The 23,472-nt window shown below is 35.2% G+C and overlaps 1 protein-coding gene and 1 long non-coding RNA gene across 10 annotated transcripts in view; one reads left to right on the forward strand and one right to left on the reverse strand.

Moving 5' to 3' along the window:
- Window positions 1-23,472, reverse strand: part of METTL25 (methyltransferase like 25) — a 161,344-nt gene that overhangs the window by 130,082 nt on the left and 7,790 nt on the right. For all 9 annotated transcript variants that reach the window (XM_040491305.1, XM_040491306.1, XM_040491303.1 and 6 more), the window contains exons 2-3: window positions 6,837-7,001; window positions 6,448-6,554 (exon numbers count right to left, since the gene is read on the reverse strand). In XM_040491305.1, the coding sequence (XP_040347239.1) occupies window positions 6,448-6,554; window positions 6,837-7,001 (272 nt within the window). The remainder of the gene's footprint in view (window positions 1-6,447; window positions 6,555-6,836; window positions 7,002-23,472) is intronic.
- On the forward strand, window positions 797-22,304 carry LOC121040684 (uncharacterized). The gene is made up of 3 exons (XR_005795404.1): window positions 797-958; window positions 11,864-11,868; window positions 22,293-22,304. It is a non-coding gene; the product is annotated as an uncharacterized LOC121040684 (long non-coding RNA).

Genomic DNA, 23,472 nt, shown 5'->3' on the forward strand with positions numbered 1-23,472 from the left:
AAAAAAAAATTTAAAAAAAAAGAAATTTTAAGGGGGATTCTTTGAGTGGAGAAAAGACAAAAACAAACAAAAAAAAGAACAAAAGCAACAAAGACCAGAAAGGACCAGAGAACATCACCAAAAACAACAACTCTACAGGTAACACAATGGCACTAAATGCGTATCTTTCCGTACTCACTCTAAGTGTCAATGGACTACACGCTTCAATCAAAAGCCATAGAGTAATCAGAATGGATAAGAAAACAAGATCCATCCATATGCTAACAAGAGACTCATTTTAGACCTAAAGACACCTGCAGATTGAAAATATAGGTATGGAGAACCATCTATCATGTTACTCGTTGTCAAAGGAAATCTGGAGGAGCCATACTTATATCAGACAAACTAGATTTTAAAATAAAGACCATAACAAGAGGTGAAGCAGGTAATATATCATAATTATATATATATATATATATCGTAATTAAGGGGCTTATCCACTAAGAAAATGTTACAATTGTAAACATTTATGACCCCAATATGGCAACACTGAAATATATAAATCAATTAATCACAAACAAAGAAACTCATTGATAATAATACCATAATCGTCGGGGACTTCAATCCCACTTACAGCAATGGAAAGATCAGCAAAGCAGAAAATCAACAAAGAAACAATGGTTTTGAATGACATACTGGACTGGATGGACTTAAAAGATATATTCAGAACATTTCATCCTAAAGCAGCAGAATACACATTCTTCTCGAGTGCACATGGCACATTCTCCAGAACAGATCATATACTGGGTTACAAAATTAGCCCTCAACAAGTACAAACAAGTACACACATGCAGTGTGTATTTTCAGACCACAATGCTATAAAACTTGAAATCAACCACAAGAAAAAACTTGGAAAAACCATGAATACTTAGAGATTAAAGAAGATCCTACTAAAGAATGAATGGGCTAAGTCGAGAAAGTTAAAAAGTACATGGCAGCCAATGAAAATAAAAACACAATAGTCCAAAACCTCTGAGTTGTGGCAAAGGTGGTCCTAAAAGTGAAGTATATAGCAATCCAGGCCTTCCTAAAGAAGGAAGAGAGGTCACGAATACACAACCTAACCTTACACCTAAAAGAGATGGAAAGAACAGCAAATAAGCCCAAAACCAGTGAAGACGGGAAATAATAAAGATTAGAACAAAAATCAATAATACAGAAATCAAAAAACAAAAACAAAAAATAATAGAACACATCAATGAAACTAGGAACTGGTTCTTTCAAAGAATTAACAAAATTGATAAATCCCTAACCAGACTGATCAAAAAGAAAAAGGACCCAAATAAATAAAATCACAAAAGAGAAGAGATCACAACCAACACCACAGAAATATAAACAATAAGAGAATATTATGAGCAATTATATGCCAATAAATTGGGCAATTTTAACCAGTAAAGCAATTGAATCAGTAATCAAAAATTTCCCAACAAACAAGAGTCCAGGGAGAGATGGCGTTCTGGGGGAATTCTACGAAATATTTTAGGAAGAGTTAACACGTATTTCTTTAAAGTTGTTCCAAAAAACAGAAATGGAAGGAACACTTCTAAACTCATTCTACAAAGCCAGCATTACCTTGATTCCAAAACCAGACACTAAAAAGGAGAACCCACTAAAAAGGAGAACTACAGACAAATTTTCTTGATGAACACGAATGCAAAAATTCTCAACTAGCCAATTGGATCCAACAATACATTAAAAGAATTATTCACCATGATCAAGTGGGATTTATTCCTGGGATGCAGGGCTCATTCAATATCAACAAATCAATGTTATACATCATATTAATAAAACAAAGGATAAAAACCACATGATCCTCTCAATAGATGCAGAGAAAGCATTTGACAAAATACAGCATCCTTTCTTGATAAAAACCCTCAAAAAAGTAGGGATAGAAGAAACACACCTCAACATCATGAAGGCCATATATGAAAGACCCACAGCTAATATCAACCACAATAGGGAAAACTAAGATCTATCCCTATAAGGTCACGAACATGACAGGGATGTCTACCCTCACCACTGTTATTCAACATAGTGTTGGAAGTCCTAGCCGCAGCAATCAGACAACAAAAAGAAATAAAAAGCATCCATATCAGCAAGGTAGATGTCCAACTTTCATTCTTCACAGACAGCATGATACTCTATGTGGAAACTCCAAAAGACTACACCCAAAAACTGCTAGAACTGATACATGAATTCATCAATTTTGCAGGTTATAAAATCAATGTACAGGTATCAGTTGCATTTCTATACACCAATAATGAAGCAACAGAAAGAGATATCCAGAAATTGATCCCATTTACAATTGCACCAAAAACCATAAAATACCTAGGATAAACCTAACCAAAGAGGTGAAAAATCTATACACTGAAAACTATAGAGAGCTGATGAAAGAAATTGAAAAAGACATAAAAAATGGAAAAACATTCCATATTCATGAATTGGAAGAACAGATATTGTTAAAATGTCAATACTACTCAAAGCAATCTACATATTCAATGCAATCCCTATCAAAATAACACCAGAATTCTTCACAGAGCTAGAACAATTCTAAAATTTGTATGGAACCACAAAAGACCCTGAATACCCAAAGTAATGTTGATGAAGAAAACCAAAGCTGGAGGCATTACAATTCTGTAATGCTTACAATTCTGTAAGCTGTATTACAAAGCTGTAATCATCAGGACAGTATGGTACTGGCACAACAATAGTCACAAAGATCAATGGAACAGAACAGAGAACCCAGAAATGGACCCACAAACGTATGGCCAACTAATCTTTGACAAAGCAAGCAAGAATATTCAATGGAAAAAAGACAGTCTCTTCAGCAAATGGTGCTGGGAAAACTGGACAGTGACATGTAGAATAAACCTGGACCACTTTCTTACACCATACACAAAAATAAACTAAAAATGGATGAAAGACTTAAACATAAGACAGGAAGCCATCAAAATCCTAGAGGAGGAAACAGGCAACAACCTCACTGACCTTGGACGCAACAAGTCTGGAGGCAAGGGAAACAAAAGCAAAAATGAACTTCTGGGACTTCATCAAGATAAAAAGCTTCTGCACAGTGAAGGAAACAATTATAAAACTAAAAGGCAACCGATGGAATGGCAGAAGATATTTGCAAATGACATATCTAATAAGGGTTAGTATCCAACAACTATAAACAACTTATCAAACTCACCACTCAAAAAACAAATAACCCAGTGAAAAAATGGGCAAAAGACATGAATAGACACTTTTCTAAAGAAGACATCCAGATGGCTATCAGACATTAAAAAATGCTCAAAATCACTCATCGTTGGGGAAATACAAATAAAAACCACAATGAGATACCACCTCACACCTGTCAGAATGGATAACATGAACAACTTGCAACAACAGATGTTGGCGAGGATACAGAGAAAGAGGAGCCCTTTTGCACTGCTGGTGGGAATGGAAACTGGTGCAGCCACTCTGGAAAACAGTATGGAAGTTCTTCAAAAAATTAAAAATTGAACTACCCTATGACCCAGCAAGTTGCACTCCTATGAATTTATCCAAAGGATACAAAAATGCTGATTCAAAGGGGCACATGCACCCCAATGTTTATAGCACTATCGACAATAGCCAAAATATGGAAAAGAGCTCAAATGTCCATCGACTAATGAATGGACAAAAAAGATGGGATATGTGTGTACACACACACACACACACACACACACACACAAACAAAATGGAATATTACTTGGCGATCAACAAAAATGAAATCTTGCCATTTGCAACAACGTGGCTGGAACTAGAATGTATTATGCTAAGTGAAATAAGATAGTCAGAGAAAGACAAATATCATATGATTTCACTCATGTGGAATTTAAGAAACAAAACAGATGAACATAGGGGAAGGGATGCAAAAACAAGACATAAAGAGAGGGAGACAAACTATAAGAGACTCTTAAATACAGACAACAAACTGAGGGTTGCTGGAGGGGTGTTGGGTCAGGAGATGGGCTAAATGGGTAATGGGCATTAAGGAGGACACTTGTTGGGACGAGCACTAGTTGTTATATGCAAGTGATGACATCACTAAATTCTATTCCTGAAATCATTATTATACTATATGTTAACTAAATTGGATTTAAATAAATAAATAAATATAAACAAAAATATAAATAAATAAAAAATAAATTTTAAAAGATAAACTTGAAAAAAGAATAATGTACTGTATGAATTTGAAGTTATTTATTATGTAATATTTCATATAAATAAAAGAATAAACGTAGTCTAAGAATGAAGTTACGAAGCACAACAATAAATAGCACTTATCTTAGTTGGGTTATCACAGGGAAGATTCTACAACAAAGATTTAAGTATAACTGAACTATCTGGGAGGGAAAGAAACACTGGTAGGGAAGTAGATAAGAGAAAAGGAGAAAGAAAGGCAGCTCAGTAAAAGGTATGCTATTAAAAAAGATACCACTTTAGGGGCACCTGGGTGGCTCAGTTGGTTAAGTGTCCGACTTCGGCTCAGGTCATGATCTCACACTCCGTGAGTTCGAGCCCTGAACCGAGCTCTGTGCTGACATCTCAGAGCCTGGAGCCTGCTTCAGATTCTGTGTCTCCCTCTCTCTCTGCCCCTCCCCACCTCATGCTCTGTCTCTCTCTATCTCTCAAAAATTAAATATAAAAAAAAAAAAAGATACCACTTTAGCACAAGCTGGATTTAATCACAATGGGAAACTGAGAGCTAGTGTAGACAATATAGTTCACAATCATCTTACCTGAAATGTTAAGGAGTTAATGTATTTGCACATCAACTTGTATCAATCATTAATTCAAGGCTACTCACGGGGAGGAATTAATTCCCAGAACTTGTACACAGGTAGTGCTTTGCTTTAGCAGTCAGAGAAAACCCATAGGGAAAAATGCAGATACTGCTAGGTAGAAGGCAAGCTGGCACACTAATGAAATGCCTGAGAAAATTTAGGTTAGACCTCCAACAGTATCTGCTATAACGATGAACCTACCAGCCACCCTATGAATGAGAATATGAGTATTTCCACTGTGTAGGACTATGTCTTCCTTCCATATGTCTCTCATCGCTTCCTCGACCAGCAGTAACAACTATTCTCAAATTATTGTTCATGATTCCCCTGCTTCTTTAATAGCTTTTTTGTATGTATTTTTTCCATTAAGAATATACCATTATGTTGCTGAAGAGCTTTAAAAAAATGGTACTAAAAAATATGTTGTCTTCTGTAAATTTTTTAGTTTTCCATTCAATTCTATGTTTCTTATGTTTAGCTATATGAGATGTATTGCAGTAGTTTAAATTTTACTGTGTAATTTCCCCTTTTAGTCCAGCTGAGTATCACTGCCTGTTACTGATCTTGACAGGTACTACTACGTAGGATACACTAGAAAAAAGCTGAAAATTAACTGCCTTAGCTCTTGCCTCTGACCCCTACCCTAGAGATCTATGTTGCACAAGTGGCTCTGGATGCCTAGCCCAAGCTTTCATAGTTTTCTAGTCGCCCTCAAACTCTCCACAAGTCTGGAAGAATCCATGGAAAATATTCTAACACCCAAAAAAACTGAAGGAGGGAAAATTCTCTACTACTCCCAGAGATTGTTCTTGTAGAGGTAAGAGAACTAATTTACTATTTTTTATGAGCCAGGGATAAGAAAAATTACTTACTATTTTTATAGGTTAATATAGGCAATCTTTGATTTTAATTTAACATCTGTTTTTACACATTACCATGTTTCCCAAAAGCTACTTTCACAACAGGAATGCATTGTGATTCTCCAAGTTCTAACACATAGTTTCTTTGAGTTACTATAATGAGGCAGGTACCCCAGAACACAGCTTGGTAATCCACCTCCTTAGAACACCCAAGTGGCAAACAATTTTGCCAAATGTCATCATCATAATGCTGCCTCAAGTTGGAAACATAAGAAAGACAATTTTTTTTAATGTTTATTTCTTTTTGAGAGAGAGAGAGAGAACAAGCACGACAAGCAGGGTAGGGGCAGAGAGAGAGAAGGAGACACAGAATCTGAAGCAGGCTCCAGGCTCTGAGATGTCAGCACGGGGCTTAAACTCACAAACTGTAAGACCATGACCTAAGCTGAAGTTGGATGCTTAACCGACTGAGCCACCCAGGCGTCCCAACAAAGATAATTTAAAAGACTGAAATTTGTGGTAAAACATGAATAGTCATATCTTATTTTTAGTATAAATTTGTTATATTCACACTATATTGGGAAATGAGAGCACATATTTAAAATGTCTGACATATGTAACTTCAGCTATTATAAATGACATTTAAATGCTAGACAATGAGAGTAGACAAAAAAATATGACTGATACAAAAAAAGGCAATTACCTTAACACCTGAAAATACAGACAAATTCTCTTACCTGCTTTATTCCACAGTAATCAGCAATACTGCTGATCAGCTCTGACATAACCTGAACTTCATGAGACTTTTTCAAATTCATAAACTCATCTGGTTTCACATTTTCACCTGAACAAAAGTAAAACAAAATTAAAATACCGCTATCAAAGGAACAAAATGTAATGAAAAATCAATAACTGAACTACAATGTAGGGAACAATGGGGAGATCCGTAACTAAGTTATTCTGTATAACTCATAAGAAAGATTGACACAAGCCAATCTATCACTGCTCATGATAGAAAGTCTAACAATAAATTAAGAACACGTTGGAAAGATATACATATATGAACAATCTACTGCTTCTAGTACTAAAAAAACATGCATACATACACATACACAAACACACCTACCAGTTCTCTGTTTTTGATTTCCTCGAAGGGCTGTAAGCAACTGTTCAAAAGGAGTACATATTCCCAAGTTTTGTACAGAATAATATCTCACAGCCAAAGCAAAGGCTTCCACACTCACTAGCTTCTGGGAAGTTTCACAAAATATTTGGGGAAAATTGGCAATACCTAAAAAAAAAAATGAGGATAAAAAGAAAAATGTTAGCAATAACTAGTTAATAGCTAACTTGGGTGAGATTTAAAAAATGAATGAAAAACACTGGATTTTTACAACGAATTACAATATTTCCATTTTGGTGTGAATTTTGAAAATATCTCTAATGACTCTATTATATTTATTATTTCGATTATTAGTTATTTGTAGCACCTGGTTTTCTCTTAGTGCTCACAATTATATATTTAAACTCTAAATTAAAATTCGAGTCTTTTTTTTTTTTGGTTCCAAAAGCCAAATATTTGGTTTAAAATATTGCTAAATTGCAGGTGCCTGGGTTGCTCAGTCAGTTAAGCATCCAACTTCAGCTCAGGTCATGATCACATGGTTCTTGAGTTTAAGCCCCACGTCAGGCTCTGTGCTGACAGCTCAGAGCCTAGAGCCTGCTTTGGACTGTGTCTCCCTTGCTCTCTGCCCCTTCCCCACTCGTGCTCTGACTTTGTCTCTCAAAAACAAATAAATGTTAAAAATTTTTGAAAAAAAATATCGCTGAACTGTAGTCATCACATAATTTATGAACAGTCTGGCTGACCTGCAACTGTGAATTTAAAGGCAATCAGCCTGCATGCACTGCACTGTTATTCCCCGTGCACACTGCATGTAGAACGATGGCAATGTCCCCAATGGTATAAATGTTACTGTAAAAGAGCCCTGCATCATTTGCACCATGTAGAAATTTTGTGTTCACGTGTGTTCAGCGCACTATCAAGATGAGTTCAAAAACTACTCATGTTACATTCAGGTGAAAACAGTTCATTTTCTTCCCCTGGTCAGTTTTAAACCAGGCATTCTATAAGTTTATCATAGGAACTACCGATGATTTCCAAATGCTCACTCATTAAGAAGAGTATGGTCAACTGTCGTACTGTTTGCAAACATCGGGTACCTCTCTCTGTGTGAGGATCATGCATCCTTTTGAGCTCTAGTGTGGCCACATCTCACCAAAGTGAACTATACCATTTTCAGACAGACGTTTTAAGAGAATCAGAAAATTCACTATGCTTTCTATTCCCAGAATTGTAATCACTGAAACATGTGTCAAGGTGGAACCTGAGTCCTTGAATGAGGATGACACAGACATCACCACTGTCAAACTATGCTACAACATATAGAAAAGTAAACTTCATTCTTTTTAGTGACTGAGTTTTTAGGTTTATTACTGCAGCATAAGCTCGCCCATTCTAATGGGTACACTTATGTACACTGACAGATTTGCTTTTTATTTGTTCAATTTCATTTGTCTAGGGCCATTTTCAGTACATTTAATGTATTTAGGAAGCTTACAAAAAGGGCATTCCAATTTGTCTTTAGTGGTTCAAATAAACTCTTCAGATAGATTGGTCTAATTAAGTTCATTCATTGAAAATTACTTTAAATAATTAAAAAAAACCCCGCACATCCAGTGTTTAAATGAAGTATTTAAAATGTTCACCTTACGAATCACTTCTCAGCCTTTTGGCTAAGACCAAGTGTAGTAAAATGTTCACCTTACAAAAGAATGGTACAATCCAGGAAACAACTTTGGTTCTCCCAGAGAAACCAAACTACACGCTACGAAGTCTATTCTAGCATAGCTTACCCTCCATAGTTACTTGTAAAATTATAAAAGCTTATTTAAACACAAAGAATAATGATGCTCCTGACAAAATTTAAAAGAAGAAAATTGATGGAGGCTCTCATAATTCTAAATAAAAACTACATGTTTAGATAGTATCTTTTTGAAGTTAATTAATATCTATTAAGATGTTGGTGATAATGTTTACCATGTTAATCAATAAGAATATGGTTGGCAGAGACCTGTAACTTCCATTTCTGAATCAACAAGATAGAAATATAAGCTATAAAATTACTATAGTGGATTTATTTAAGCTATATTTCACATATTATAAAGTTCTTTGGATATTTTACAAACTGAATTTACTAACACAGCCAAAAGAAATAAAATCCACATCAAAATATTTAGGCATGATACAGAGGGGAAAACTCAGTCAACTATTAAGTGAGACTCTCAGGTTTAAGGGCAGTCTCAACATCCCCAAGTTCCAGGGCAGCAATTTCTTAGAGTGTGATAGAATAAGAGTATTAAATCTCAAAGTGCAGAGGGACTATTATAGTAGTCAGTTATTGGACAATGTTGCCAACAGAAAGAAATGTTGATGTTTCTGTTGGAAAAGTAAAGGTTCAAATCAACTTAACTATTCTACTGAAAATACTTGAAAAAAAAATCCCAATCCAACCTGATCTAAATGTTGTTAATTTGCTTTTAATTATAGGCCTCAAAGTAATTTCAGAAATTTGGAAATCAAAATTACAAAACTATTATATTTAGCAATGATTGCTTTAAACAAAAAAGATAGTGATCTGATTTAATCCATTAGTTTATGTTATTTAGGGTTACACCAGTTTATTCAGGTAGTCTAGAATCTGTGAAAAATATTTCTGAATTACAGAAATATTTCTAAAGATTCAGAGGAGAGAGAGAGAGAGAGCGAGACAGACGTGTCATGTTCTTACCTTTGCTTCCATCTCTGAAACAGTATGTAAGAAAAGTTATGTGGCAATGGTAATAGTGTATGTGGTCCTCACAGTGCTTCTCTACTTGTAGGAGCTTGGGTTTGGCAACTGGCAAAACAGAAACTACAGTGCTACTCAACTGATATTTACTTAATTATTAATTAGTTCAATTTTTTTACACAGAAAACTTTGTTTTTAAATTTGTTGCCCAATGTGCCAGCATACTATGTGGCTTGATTATTTTGTAAATGTCTCCCCCTACTGGAAGCACCTGTTCTGCTTGATTGCATGCTTTGTCTTTAATTTAACTCTTATTTTTGTACACCTAGATCACTATTCCACAGAAATTTCTTACAATGTAGATTAATTGGGCATGAGAGAGCAAGGGGAGCAAAGAGATGGGGAAAATCTATTTTCTGTAAATATGAGATCAGGGTATCTCTAAGAATCTTTAAAAAAAACCCAGCAGAGATCAATGCACAAGGAAAGATAGAAAAGTCATATATACACGTTGGATTATAAAAATCTCAAGGTAGAGAAATGAATAAGAACACTTCAAAACTAGAAATAGAAATATTCAATCAATATATTTACATTGTACATAGTCTACATATTTACATTCAAAATAAAAATAAAGTTTCAAAAATAAATGTCTTGTTATTTTACCTGAATGTTATTTAGCACTTTAAGGAAGACAGAATACTGTTAGGATTCACAATAAATCAACATTATAACTAACATTTATTGCTCATATGCTATGTGTCAGGCACCGTGTTCAACAGTTTACATTTAATGGAATAGTCTAATGAGGTGATTACATAGTGGCCTCATCCCCATTTACAGAGTAAGAAACTGCAACCTAGAGAGCCAGGTTCACACACACACCAAATGGCAAGGCACGTGAACCTTGCTCACAAATCTCACTTTGATTAGCATGCCACAGCAGTCAATTCAGTGGGCAACAAATGAAAACAGGGAAGACAGCAGTTAAAACCGCTCGGCAAATCTGACGGTCAGAATCAGGTCTAGCCAGAACTCTCTCTGGCAGAGGTGCATACCATGCATGGTAATATCTGAAGATGGTTCATATTCACTTTGCTATGTTCTTAATTCTTTCACTTTACTTCCCTCAACACCTCCCTCTACTGGAAATTATTTTAAGGTTTTGAAAAATTTAAAAAGTAACTTTTACACATAGAACAACTGATAGGTCTCTGAAAAGGAAATAATGAGGTTTTATAATGAGATCTTGTTGTAGTATCTATTTCTAAAAACAAAGCAACCCGACTCCTTCATGCCATGCTATGCCAGCACTCAGCTGTAAAGCAACACCTTGGAAAGCAACAACACCTTGTACACAGAAGGCACTCAGTAAAGAGGGGATGAATGGATGAATGAATGAATGAATGAATGAAAACAACACTTTAATACACTCACTATTGCAGTATCACCAGCTATATTAGGAGAAACAAATTCTAAGATTCTGTGGTGGCAGTGATCACTGAGGCCAGTGGGAGGACTTCAGTAGCACTGCTGAGCCTGTTAGAATAGAATCTCATCTGAGCCCTAATGACTATAATCATAAGGGGAGACAAGAGCAATTTAGAACATTTAGAATGTGATACAAGATAGAATATAATTATGTGCTAAATTTTGAGGTTTAACTGTGTTATAGGAGTTAGGACAAAGGTCACTATTGCTATTACACAGCCTAGACCTGTCCCATGGTCCAGAATGTCAAGAAAAAATCAACAGTGCCCTCTTAATAATCATCTTCAAAGGACATGGAAATGTCTTATATTCATTTGTACATGAATATCCTACAGATGCCTCCAATTCAAAAGGCTCAAAACTGAACTGAACATTCTCATGCTCTTTAAATAATATCTTGTTTAATAACGTCCTTGCTCACTTAGTGCTGAAGTTTTTCCATCATCTTAAATGCTCCCTGTGCCCTTGATCCACATACCTAGCCACTCAGCAATCTTAATATGAAAATGTCTTTCATTGTGGAATGAATCTCCCCATCCCATCCCCCATCATCACCACCAGGGTTCAAACACTATTAGTTCCCACCAGTGCTACTGCAATAGCTTCACAGGTGATTTTTTTCTGATCGATAAAACTGCCATAAGCATAGTAAGTGCTCAAAAGTGTTGCCTGAGTTCAATTGAACATGTTTCCTAAAATAGAAATTTACTTATATTCAATGCAAATTTAATTACATACTGTAAAGCTATAACTTCCACAACAGACTTAGGCTTTAATCTTTTATACTTGTTTAGTAGACTTCAAACCAAAGTTAAAGTCTGTCTTGCTGAACTGTGAAAATTATAGACAGGATGTTTTAAATTTTATGAATGTTTGAGTATCTCCATAATCCTATCATTTATATAAGGAAGAAATAAAATATATAGTTGTTTTTTTTTTTTTTAAATTACTTTATATCATCCAATTACATCTAGGAAACTTTTTGCGTATGCTACTTCAGGGCAATTTCAGGTTGCATATGAATTGAAACAGTATGTCATTCAACATGTAAACCACACTCTCAGAAAGAATACGGTAAAATTAACAAAGAATTGACATTCATGTTCTCACTGTGCCAGTATTAACATCATACTGAATGTTTAAAGTACATGTAACCATTTCAAAAGTATTTTCACATTTAACTAGTTATTTGTAACAATAAAATCAAATATAAAAATAGGAAAATCTAACCACGTATTTTAACTGTAAGAGACCATTTTCATAGTTTAATTTGAAGGCAAATAAAAATATTATACAAAAATATAGCAATTTAGAAACTGATGTGGTAAATTAAAAAACAACAACAAAAAACAAAACAACAGCAAAAAACCCTGATAAAAAGATCAACAATTCCAAGGTGTTTTCTATGTGTGAGGTAATAACTAAACCTCAACAAAGCTATTTTGAGATTCAGTTATGGGACATGTGTCTTAGCATTTACAAGTCATATGGACAACAAATGATCAATGAGGATTCCAGGGGCACAGAAATCCCCAGTGAGAATTCTGAGACGCCACATAGGATGTGCTTACTCAGGTCTCTGCACTTGTTTTCAATTCTGTCCGAGACCATCTTCTCCAGGTATTTTCATGGCTCACTCTCACTCCCTTTAGGTCTGTGCTCAAATGTCACAATTTCAGTGAAAATTTCTCTGATAACTCTGTTTAAAACTGCAACCACGCGGCACCTGGGTGGCTCAGTCAGTTAAGGGTCCGACTTCAGCTCAGGTCATGATCTTGCGGTTGGTGAGTTCCAGCCCCGTGTCGGGCTCTGTGCTGACAGCTCAGAGCCTGGAGCTGCTTCAGATTCTGTGTCTCCCTCTCTCTCTCTGCCCCTCCCCTGCTCTCTCTCTCTCTCTCTCAAAAATAGACATTAAAAAAAATTAAAAAAAAACTGCAACCACATTCAACCCTTACCCTCTCTGATCTTTTTTTTTATAGCACTTAACACCATCTGATGTTTATAGCAAGTAAGATACAAGAGGACACAGGTTTTTATTCATTACTGATTCCTCAGAACTTAGAATAATGCTTGGTACTTAAGTAAGTATTCAAATGAATAAATGAACGAGCAAGAACTAGGTTTAAATTCTGTTTATCAGACTGTCTATCCCTGTGTGGCCATGAGTAATTTATTTATCTTCTCTAAGATTTGATTTATCCATAAAATGGGAGGAAAATACATATTTTATAATGTCATTAAAGAATACACACATACATATATGCATACAAATACACGTGAATATGTACACAAGAATTTGATGTATTTACACACAGATGTGCATACATGCACACACACACACACACACACACACATATATACATACATATCACTTAATACAGAGCCTAGAACACAGTAAGCACCCCCCAAACCATGAATCTAAACTAAGTAACTAAGTATACTTAGGGTTTTGTCAGAATAGAAGGTTGAAGACACACAAATGTTTTTAGGTCCAGAATACCATATAGGATACTATGAAAGAACCCAAAAGAAAGATCAATACACATACCCAGTTCCTAAATGTGGAGCCTGCTGGGAGAAAGGAGGTTTGGGTCTGGAACTTAGGTGCAAGACCTCCATCATTAGAATGAAGGCACAACTAGGGACAAGTGAGCTGCAACTTGAGACACAACAGAGGAGTCCAAGAGCCAACCCTGGGTTCTGCATTCTAGGCAGGATGACAACAAGAATTACTCAGTGTTGGGACCCCAGTGGTTAGCACTGGCTACCACTACTGTAGCATCAGCTTTAAAGTATAGGAGAGAATTCTAATACTAACGATATTTCTCACTGAATTTAATGTGAAATTTGACAGGTAGGTTACAAGCTTGACTATGCCTTAAAGACCTGATGTAGAATTTCAAATTTATTAAGTTTTAATTTTCTATTACTGAAAGTCTCTATTTTCAGAAAATAACCAAAGCCAAGAGATAGATTACTAGAAATCCAACCACTTAAAACTCCATTTAAAATCAGAAGTATTTAAAAGTAAATTAAATAAATATTTGTAAAGATTTTCTAAAGAATAAATTTTAAATTTAATAAATCAAATATGATTTTATTACCAATATACAAAATTAATTCCGAAATTGCAAAACTTTAAAAATTGGTGTTATAATTGTACAGGATACTTTAAAAATTGACCAGTAAGTGCTTTGAAATCAAACTCTGGTCACTTGTTCCTACCACAGATGCCTCATTTCCTATTCGACTGTCACTTCTTAATATCACTTTAGTCTCTACCGCCCACAGTGCCTCAACAATGTTAGTATCTTAGTAACTAACAATACCATTGACCTCTTACTGAGAAGACCAATATTTCTTTTCTACACATTGACTTGGACCTAGATTTCCATGCTTTCAAAAATAAAGAAGGCTTTCCAGTTTATTATTTGAGGCAGGACACACAAAAAGCTTTTGTCCCAAGTACACTGTATTTATAAGCATAATTAATAACTAATAGCACATCTTAAAAGGGTAAAATTAAGTCACACCTCTCTCTTAAAATTATACTTTTTTTCCATTATGCATTTCATTAACTTCAGCTTAATTTCATCTGCCATTGTTAGCTAAACTCCATTACTTACACTTCAACATTAATACAAAATAAATGTGTCTATTCTACTCTTAACTCAGTATTATCATTTGCTAAGTAGAAGGAATACACAAAAGGAACCTGCATTAAGCATACACTTTCATTTATCTAGTTCCTACCATACCTCAGGCAGATCTTGTTCTTTACTTAACTTTTGTGTTTATAATTAATCAAATCAAATCAATTATTCTTTAGGGATCATTCTTCAAGGTGGCTGCAAACAGAGCATAAACAAATAAAATGTCCACCTAAATTTTAAATTCACCATTTTGTTTTCAATAACAAAGAGGGAAGAATTGAGCCTCAGTAACTGTCATTGGTGCTGCCTAGAGACACTAGAGCTATCTAGAGCTGATTAGAGATCATCTAGAGCGGAATCTGAAATGGAGCATCCCCTAACAAGAGAAAGGACTATTTCCAACACTTGATATTATCTACAATTGCTAAATTATGGAAACAGCCCAAGTGTCCATTGACTGATGAATGGATTAAAAAAAGATGTAGTGTATACGTACGATGGAATATGAGCCCTAAAAAAGAATATCTTGCCATTTGAAACAATATGAATAGGGCTAGAAATACTAGGCTAAGCGAAATAAGTCAGTCAGAGAAGACAAATACCATATGATTTCACTCATACGTGGAAATTAAGAAACAAATGAACAAAGGGGGAAAAAAGAGAGAGAGAGGCAAACCAACAACAGACTTTTTTTTCTGTTTTTTTAAAGAAATAGACTGTTAACTATAGAGAACAAACTGATGGTTACCAGAGGGGAGGTGGGAGGGAATGGGGGAAATAGGTGGTGGGGGTTAAGGGGTGCACTTGTGACAAGCACTGGATGATGTCCAATGTAAGTGTTGAATCACCATATTGCATACCTGAAATTAATATTATACTGCATGCTAATAAACTGGAATTTATATAAAAACTTCTTTAAAAAGGACAAAAATAACTTTTTCTAAAAAGGAATAAAGACAGACTATGCAATGAAGACTAGTTAAATTAATGTTGGAAAATATATAAATCGCTAATAATAAGGAACAAAAAGTTACCAGAAAGAGTGAAGAATGAGCCCAAGTGTTGGTCTAAATGAAAAAGAATTCAAAGAAGTTTGTAATACTATTAACACTTTCAACCAGTGGTTCTTACCCTGAGATCTAAGAGCTAAAGAAGCCTGTGAATCGCCTAAAGCTGTACATAGCTTTGCGTCTAATTATGAGCATAGATACCCTATTTCTTTGAGGAAGGGGTTCGATAGCATTCATTTAATTCAATCTTTTAATGGGACTTGCGACCCAAAAGATTAAGAATCATTCATTTTACTATTTTTTTAACCTTTATATTCCCAAATGTAAATATTATAACATGTAATTCAACCAAGTATTTTTCGTCTGCTTCTAGAGATCATTTTAAATATTCAAAACATGAAAACTAAGTAGTGACTACCAAAATAACCTAGGATTATTCTTTTTTTCCCCCATTAGGAGAGAGCTATTAATTCTTAACATGAAATTTATATTTTTAAAGTTAATCTAACTTTGAAAAATAACCCTTTCCTTTCCAGTATTTTTATTATTTAACAGATCCTCAGTGTTGATGGTCTAAGTTACTAGGCTGGCTTTTTTAGATAATTCCCATCTAAACAAAACAAGTAAATAATTTAAGGTACCAAAACATATAGATTAGTCTATTCCATTTGGCAAAATATATGTTAATAATAATAAATGGTTTTAAATAAATTTGCACAGTCTAAATTTAAATCTCTAATAAAAAAGGCAAGATTGTTACTTGTTTGCAGAATCCCTGAGACATCTCAAGTGATACAACAACCTGATCCAGGAGAAGAATGAACCACATATTTTATAAGCTATATTACAAAACTGTAGTCATCAAGACAGTATGGCACTGGCACACACAAAAAAGTGACACACATATCAACGGAACAGAATAGAAAACCCAGAAATGGACCCACAACTATATGGTCAACCAATCTTTGACAAAGCAAGAAAGACTATCCAGTGGAAAAAAGAGTTTTTCAACAAATGGTGTTGGGAAAACTGGACGGTGATATGCAGAAGAATGAAACTGGACCACTTTCTTACACCATACCAAAATAAATAAGTCAATGAAAGACCTAAATGGAGACAGGAAGCCATCAAAATCTTTGAGGAATGCACAGGCAGAAACCTCTTTGGTCTTGGCTATAGCAACTTCTTACTAGACAATGTCATCAAAGGCAAGAGAAATAAAAGCAAACATGAACTATTGGGACCTCATCAAGATAAAAAGCTTCTTCACAGCAAAGGAAACAATCAACAAAACCAAAAGGCAGCCTATAGAATGGGAGAAGATATTTGCAAACAACACATTTGATAAAGGGTTAGTATCCAAAATCTATATAGAACTTAATAAGCTCAACACTCGAAACACAAATAACCCAGTGAAGACATGAATAGACACTTTTCCAAAGAAGACACCCAGATGGCTAACAGACACATGAAGAAATGCTCAACATCCCTCATCATCAGGGAAACACAAACCAAAACCATGAAGAGATACCACGTCATACCTGTCAGAATGGCTAAACTTAACACAGGAAACAACAGATTTGTAGAGGGTGTAGAGAAAGAAGAGCCCTCTTACACTGCTGGTGGGAATGCAAACTATACAGCCACTCTGGAGAATAGTATGGAGCTTCCTCAAGAAACCAAAAATTGAACTACCTTATGATCCAGCTATCACACTACTATGTATTTACCCAAAGGATTCAAAAATACTGATTCAAAGGGGGTACATGCTCCCCAATGTTTATAGTAGCATTATCAACAATTGCCAAATTATGGAGAGAGCCCAAATGTCCATCAATTGATGCATGGATAAAGAACATGTGGGGTGTGTGTGTGTGTGTGTGTGTGTGTGTGTGTGTGTATTCCTCTCTCTCTCTCTATGTGTGTGTCTGTGTGTGTGTGTGTATATATATATATATATATACACACACACACACATATATACACACACAATGGAATATTACTCAGCCCTAAAAAAGAATGAAACTTGCCATTTGTAATATATTTGTAAAGACGTGGATAGAGCTGTGAAATAAGTCAATCAGAGAAAGACAAATATCTACGATTTCACTTATATGTGTAATTTAAGAAACAAAACAGATGAACATATGGGAAGGGGGGCAGAAGAGAAGAGAGAGAAACAACCCACAAGGGACTCTTAATGATACAGAAGAAACTATGAGGTGACAGAGAGAGATGGGTGGGAGGTGGGCTAAATGGGTGATGGGTGCTAAGGAGTGCACTTGTTGGGATGAGCACTGGGTGTTGGATGTAAATGATGAATCACTGAATTCTACTCTTGAATCCAATATTGCACTATATGTTAACTAAAATTTAAATTTAAGAAAGGGGAAATTTTTTTTTTAATTAAAACTTGAAATAGAAAAAGTAAAATAAAATATAAAGTTGATAGATAAAAAAAATAAAATAAATAAATAAAAAGTAAACTTAAGTCAAATACACATACTAAGTCAAAGGTAGGAGAAGGAAGATTGAAAAGAACAAACAGGGGCGCCTGGGTGGCTCAGTCGGTTAAGCGCTGACTTTAGCTCAGGTCATGATCTCACGGTTCATGAGTTCAAGCCCCACGTCAGGCTCTGTGCTGACAGCTCAGAGCCTAGAGCTGGCTTCGGATTCCGTGTCTCCCTCTCTTTGTGCCCCTCCTCCACTCACACTCTGTCTCTCTCTTTCAAAAATAAAGATTAAAAAAAAATAAAAAGAAAAGAACAGAAGTAGAAATATTTTATACAAGTTTAAGTTTGCCAGATTAAAAATGACCCTCCTCCTAAAAAACAATAATTATTTCCAGATAATTTAATAATGGAATTATACTTCCAAATCTGTCTTTGGTAGAAAATACTATAAAGTATTAAGCAGTATTAAAGGTTTATAAAAGCAGGTGTTGTAGACAAAAGGACAGATTCACTATGTTTAGATAATGGCTTCATACTCAACAGATGCAAAGAGCAGTCAATTAAGAATAATAATCTTTGAGAAATATTCGTTGACAAAGAGCCAGCTGTAATGAAATTCTGAATACTCTAAAAATAGTCAGTTTTAAAATAAAAAAAGTAGTTGTCATGATACATTACCTCACTAAGATGGCATAAACATTCTTAAGAAACACACAGAGAAGAATAAAACAATAAATGAGGAAAAGCTTAACATGCCAGGAGGGAAAACTAGAATTTTATTGTGGAGAATGATAAAAACTTGTGGAAGCAATACAACAACTGAAACACACACAGCTGGACATTTTAAATTTCAAATACAAAGAATGATGAAAAACTTATTTGGAAAATGAAATCAACCAGTTTTGGATAAAAGCACTGTCACATAGCTGGAAATTAAATAATAAAAATAGATAGATAGATAGATAGATACACAGACAGACAGATAGATAGATATAGAAAGGAGCACCTGGGTGGCTCAGTTGGTTAAGCCTCTGACTCTTGATTTTTGTTCCCCTCAGGTCATGATTTCATGGTTTGTGAGATTGAGCCCCGTATTGGGCTCTGTGCTGATAGCATGGAGCCTGCTTGGGATGTTCTCTCTCCCTCTCTGTCTCTCTCTGCCCCTCCCAGACTTGTGCATGTGTGTGCTCACATGCGTCTGTGCATGCTCTCTCTCTCTCAAAATAAACTTTAGATAGATTGATAAATGGTAAATTAAGCATTTTCTTGGGCAATGCTTAGAACATAGGACTTTCACAGATCACACAGTCTAGAAAGTATAATTTTCAGACTAAATGAGAAGAAACTAGAGTAAAATTCTGCTTAGAAAGGAAAACTCCATTCATCTTTCCATTTTGTTTTATACTATAATTACCAATATCTTTTATCTTTCTTATTGGAATGTGAATTTTTAAAGGCAAAGATTATGCCCAGTTCACTTTTGTATTCAAGCACAATACCTAGTACCATGTTATACTAATAAAATCTTAAATAATATTTGTAAAAAGTAGAATACAATCAGACACCCAGAAGTTGTAAAGTGTAGAGACTACTGACTTTTCTTATCTTAATTCCAATAATGACTACAGCAAATTTTGAATACTGAATTTGTAGAGGGGAGAGACAAGATGCTCAAGGATTGCTTAGTCCTTTCTTTCACTTTTCAACTATCAGTAGGGTTAAATTCATTCCAATCACATTTGGTCCTTATAGCCTAGAGAAGTGATAATTCGTACTATCCAAATAAAACATGTAAACTGATTCTAAAAATATGAAGCGGTAGGTAAATGGTTGAGGAGCAATGAATGTGAAATCTTAAAATCTCCATTTGGGTAACCTTAAATACAATATATCTAAAACTAAATGCATTATTTCCCCCAAAGAATTCTTTGAATTATCTTTGATTCTTCCATTTCCCTAAACTCATATAAATATTGGTCACCAAGAACTACCAATTTTCTCTGCACAAATTCTTTTAAAAATCATCACTTCCTTTGCATTTCCACTGCTATCATCTTGTCCCAGGCCAACCCTCAACTCTAGACTATCACAAAGGTGATTGTTGCCCCACGGAAGAATGATTCCAAACAGTTTAGCAGACTAGTCTCCAGAAACTGGCTGCGATATTTTTTTCAGACTTTACTCTTAGCTATTTAAAAATGTTGTGAATGCTCTGCTCTCTGTTCCTGTCTCCAAATGTGTTTTATAGTTTTCCATATTTACCCTTTTGCTTACACTGCCCTACCTACTGGAATGTTCCTATACTCTATCCTTAGCTATATTAAATTTAACACATAGACAATGAGGACCAACTCTGTGGTGCTAACCATATGCTAGAGACCAGAACTCATATTCTAGTAAGGTCGAAAGAAGCAAGTCATTCTAACACAACATGCTAAGTGCTCTAATAAAGGTAGAAATAAAATACACAAATAATTAGTTTTGTTATTAATGTAGTATTATTTGATCTGGGCTTTGAAAAAAAGATGAGAAATAAATGTATTGTTACTAAATATTTGAGGTGGGGCAGAGGATTGCACGAACAAAATGAGGGAGGGGAAAAATACATGGCACACTAAGGGAACAAGGCAGCAGAAGTACAAGGTATACGAGCAGAGAGAGAACCCCAAGAGAAGTACTGGTAATACTATACCACTCCTTTCTACTCCCTCCCTTCAACTTTGGTTGAAAACATACCTGAGAACTAAAAAAAATAAAATTAAAAAAAAAAAAAACAAAAAACTGAGAACTGACATCAAATTATTTCAGCCATCTTCATAATTAAAGTTGATGTGGAGTCAGATCATGTAGGGAGTTCAATCATTTATTAACTTGGATGACCCAATAATGACTGGTCATATGTTTTTCTATCTCAAGATTCAGGTTGACTCACGCCCTCAACATGATCAGGGATTTAACAGCAGGGACTAATAAGGTCTGTAGATAAAACTTTAAATCATTACATTCCCTAGGATTTGAGAACTAGGAGCCACCCTAGATAACTTTTAGTCAAGTGATCCATAACTATTTTTGGTTGTTCGGAAACAAACTCCTAAATTCACTTTCAGGGGATACAAGAAAACTGACTGAAGGGCACAAACCAAGAGTCATAATCTCTAGTACTTTGGCGGGGGCGCTGGAGGAGAAATTATTTCAGATGGAGATGCTTGCTAGGGGATGAAGATAACACTTGAAGATATAAAGGGAGCTTTCTGCCACACAGAGATGTGGAACAAAATAGCCGGATCTGATTTTTTTTTTTTCAAGAGAAACTACAATCCCAGATTTATGGTGTTTGTGTGCATGTGTATATGTTAAATCTGTCAATTTTGAAATGTTGGCTGGAAAAAAACCAACAAACACTTATTGGTCATGTAGACATTTGTATAAGCCACATGAGATTGGGGGGCAGCTATTTTCCACCTCAGCCACTGAGGAACACCTCAGGTGTTACTTCTTATAAGAGGAAACTAAGGCCTACAGTTAACTGTCTGTTCAAGACACACAGCTAATCAGACTTAGAGGTGGATTATCCAGGTCTTCTGACTCTGAGTCCAGTCTGCCTCTATCTGAGGGGAGTAGAATATAGGGAAGATTAATAATATTTATTAAATGCCTACTCACGTGGTAGGTTTTAACATATATCTTAATTACTTTTACACAGCCCCTATAGGCAGGAACTATGATTCCCATTTTTCATATGGGAAAACTAAGGCTCAACAGCTGAACCAAGTTGCACAAAATGATACAGCGCAGCAGTAAAGTATCAGAGCCAGGATTCAAAACTAAATGTGATGACCACAAAACCTATACTCTTTCCATGCTACCTCCTATTTGCTTACATTAACAGTGAGGTTCCAACTGAAGAGGAGACAGGCGATAAGGCCAGAAGTTGAAGGACTTTATTTTGCAGGAAATATAGACCTACTGATGACTTTTGAACAGATGAAGGACAGGGCCAGAAGTATGATTCTGGAAGATAATTGGAAAGCAGTATGAATGGAAAGGCAACTGAAATACAGAGTCTGAAGGCAAGAATAACAGCTCAAAGTTATTGCTAAAATTCTGCTGCAAGACTTAAAAAGGAGGAAATTAAACTATTTTCTACGGGAATGGGAAGCAGCAGATGCAAGAGAAATTGAGGGAGAAGAGACGACAGATTATGAGCCTGAGTAACAGGAAGAATGTTAATGCCATTTAGAGAGAAGCCCTTTAACCACTGAGGTGATGAAGTTATAAAACAAAAATAAAGGCAGACCCTAGCAGTTATGAAGCCATGTAGGCAAGCAGAGTTTGGGTCTTGTGTGTGTGTGTGGGGGGGGGGGGGTGGTTTTTTTGTAAACCAGGCAAAGAATCTAAATCATGATAAACCAAAAAGATAGGTTACTATTAACTGCAAGCTTCCAGTGAAAGGTTAATGATTTGACAAAATTTATATAAACAACATAAGATGAATATCTAAACATATAGAAGGCACTCAAATTTATTCTGACCAGCTAAACATAAGCATAATTTAAATGGAACGAGGGGAAGAAAAGGGGGAAATGTAATAATGAGAGATATCTTCATGAACTTTGTTGCACTGAACATGTTAATTATGGAAAGATATGGGGGATGGGGGCTCAAAACTTGGGGAGGATGTATTAAAAACTAGAATATAAATTCAGTTCTAAATGGTCTCATCTAAAAGGAACAATCTGAAAGCACCTTCTATATATCAAATAAGCAAAGTACGATGACAAATCACCCTGGGTTCCCAGATTTGCTTGCTTTGTTGCTCTCTCTTACTTATAATTGCAGTAGCAACCCAGGGACAGGGCGACACTTGCCACTATCTTGTGGTGTCATATTATTTCCACACTTGAGGTCTCCTAAAAAGATCCAGAAAAACTGAAAAAGGGAAAACAGAGTTCAGGGAAATACATAAGGAAAGTGAATGAATAAAAGTTGAATACAACAGAGTAAAACAGATGACACTAATTATTTCTGTTCTCTCATTTTCTATTTCAAACACATTTTCTGGCTTCATATGTTTTAAATTAAATGTGAACACAACGTCAATACACCACAATAACCACCATCATCACCACCAACAAAAACTACTTAGGAATGGCCAAGAAGAAATGTAATCTATTAAGATGCAATAAAAATAATTTAAGAGAAAGCTCAACAAAATAAAAACCCATCATAGCCATACACGTTCTGCGTTGTTCAATTAAAATGATAGTAAATAAATTACACAGATGCTCGCCAAAAGGAACCAAT

Source organism: Herpailurus yagouaroundi, unplaced genomic scaffold (assembly GCF_014898765.1).
Source record: "Herpailurus yagouaroundi ecotype Mexico unplaced genomic scaffold, PumYag 182, whole genome shotgun sequence".
NCBI lineage: Eukaryota > Metazoa > Chordata > Mammalia > Carnivora > Felidae > Herpailurus > Herpailurus yagouaroundi.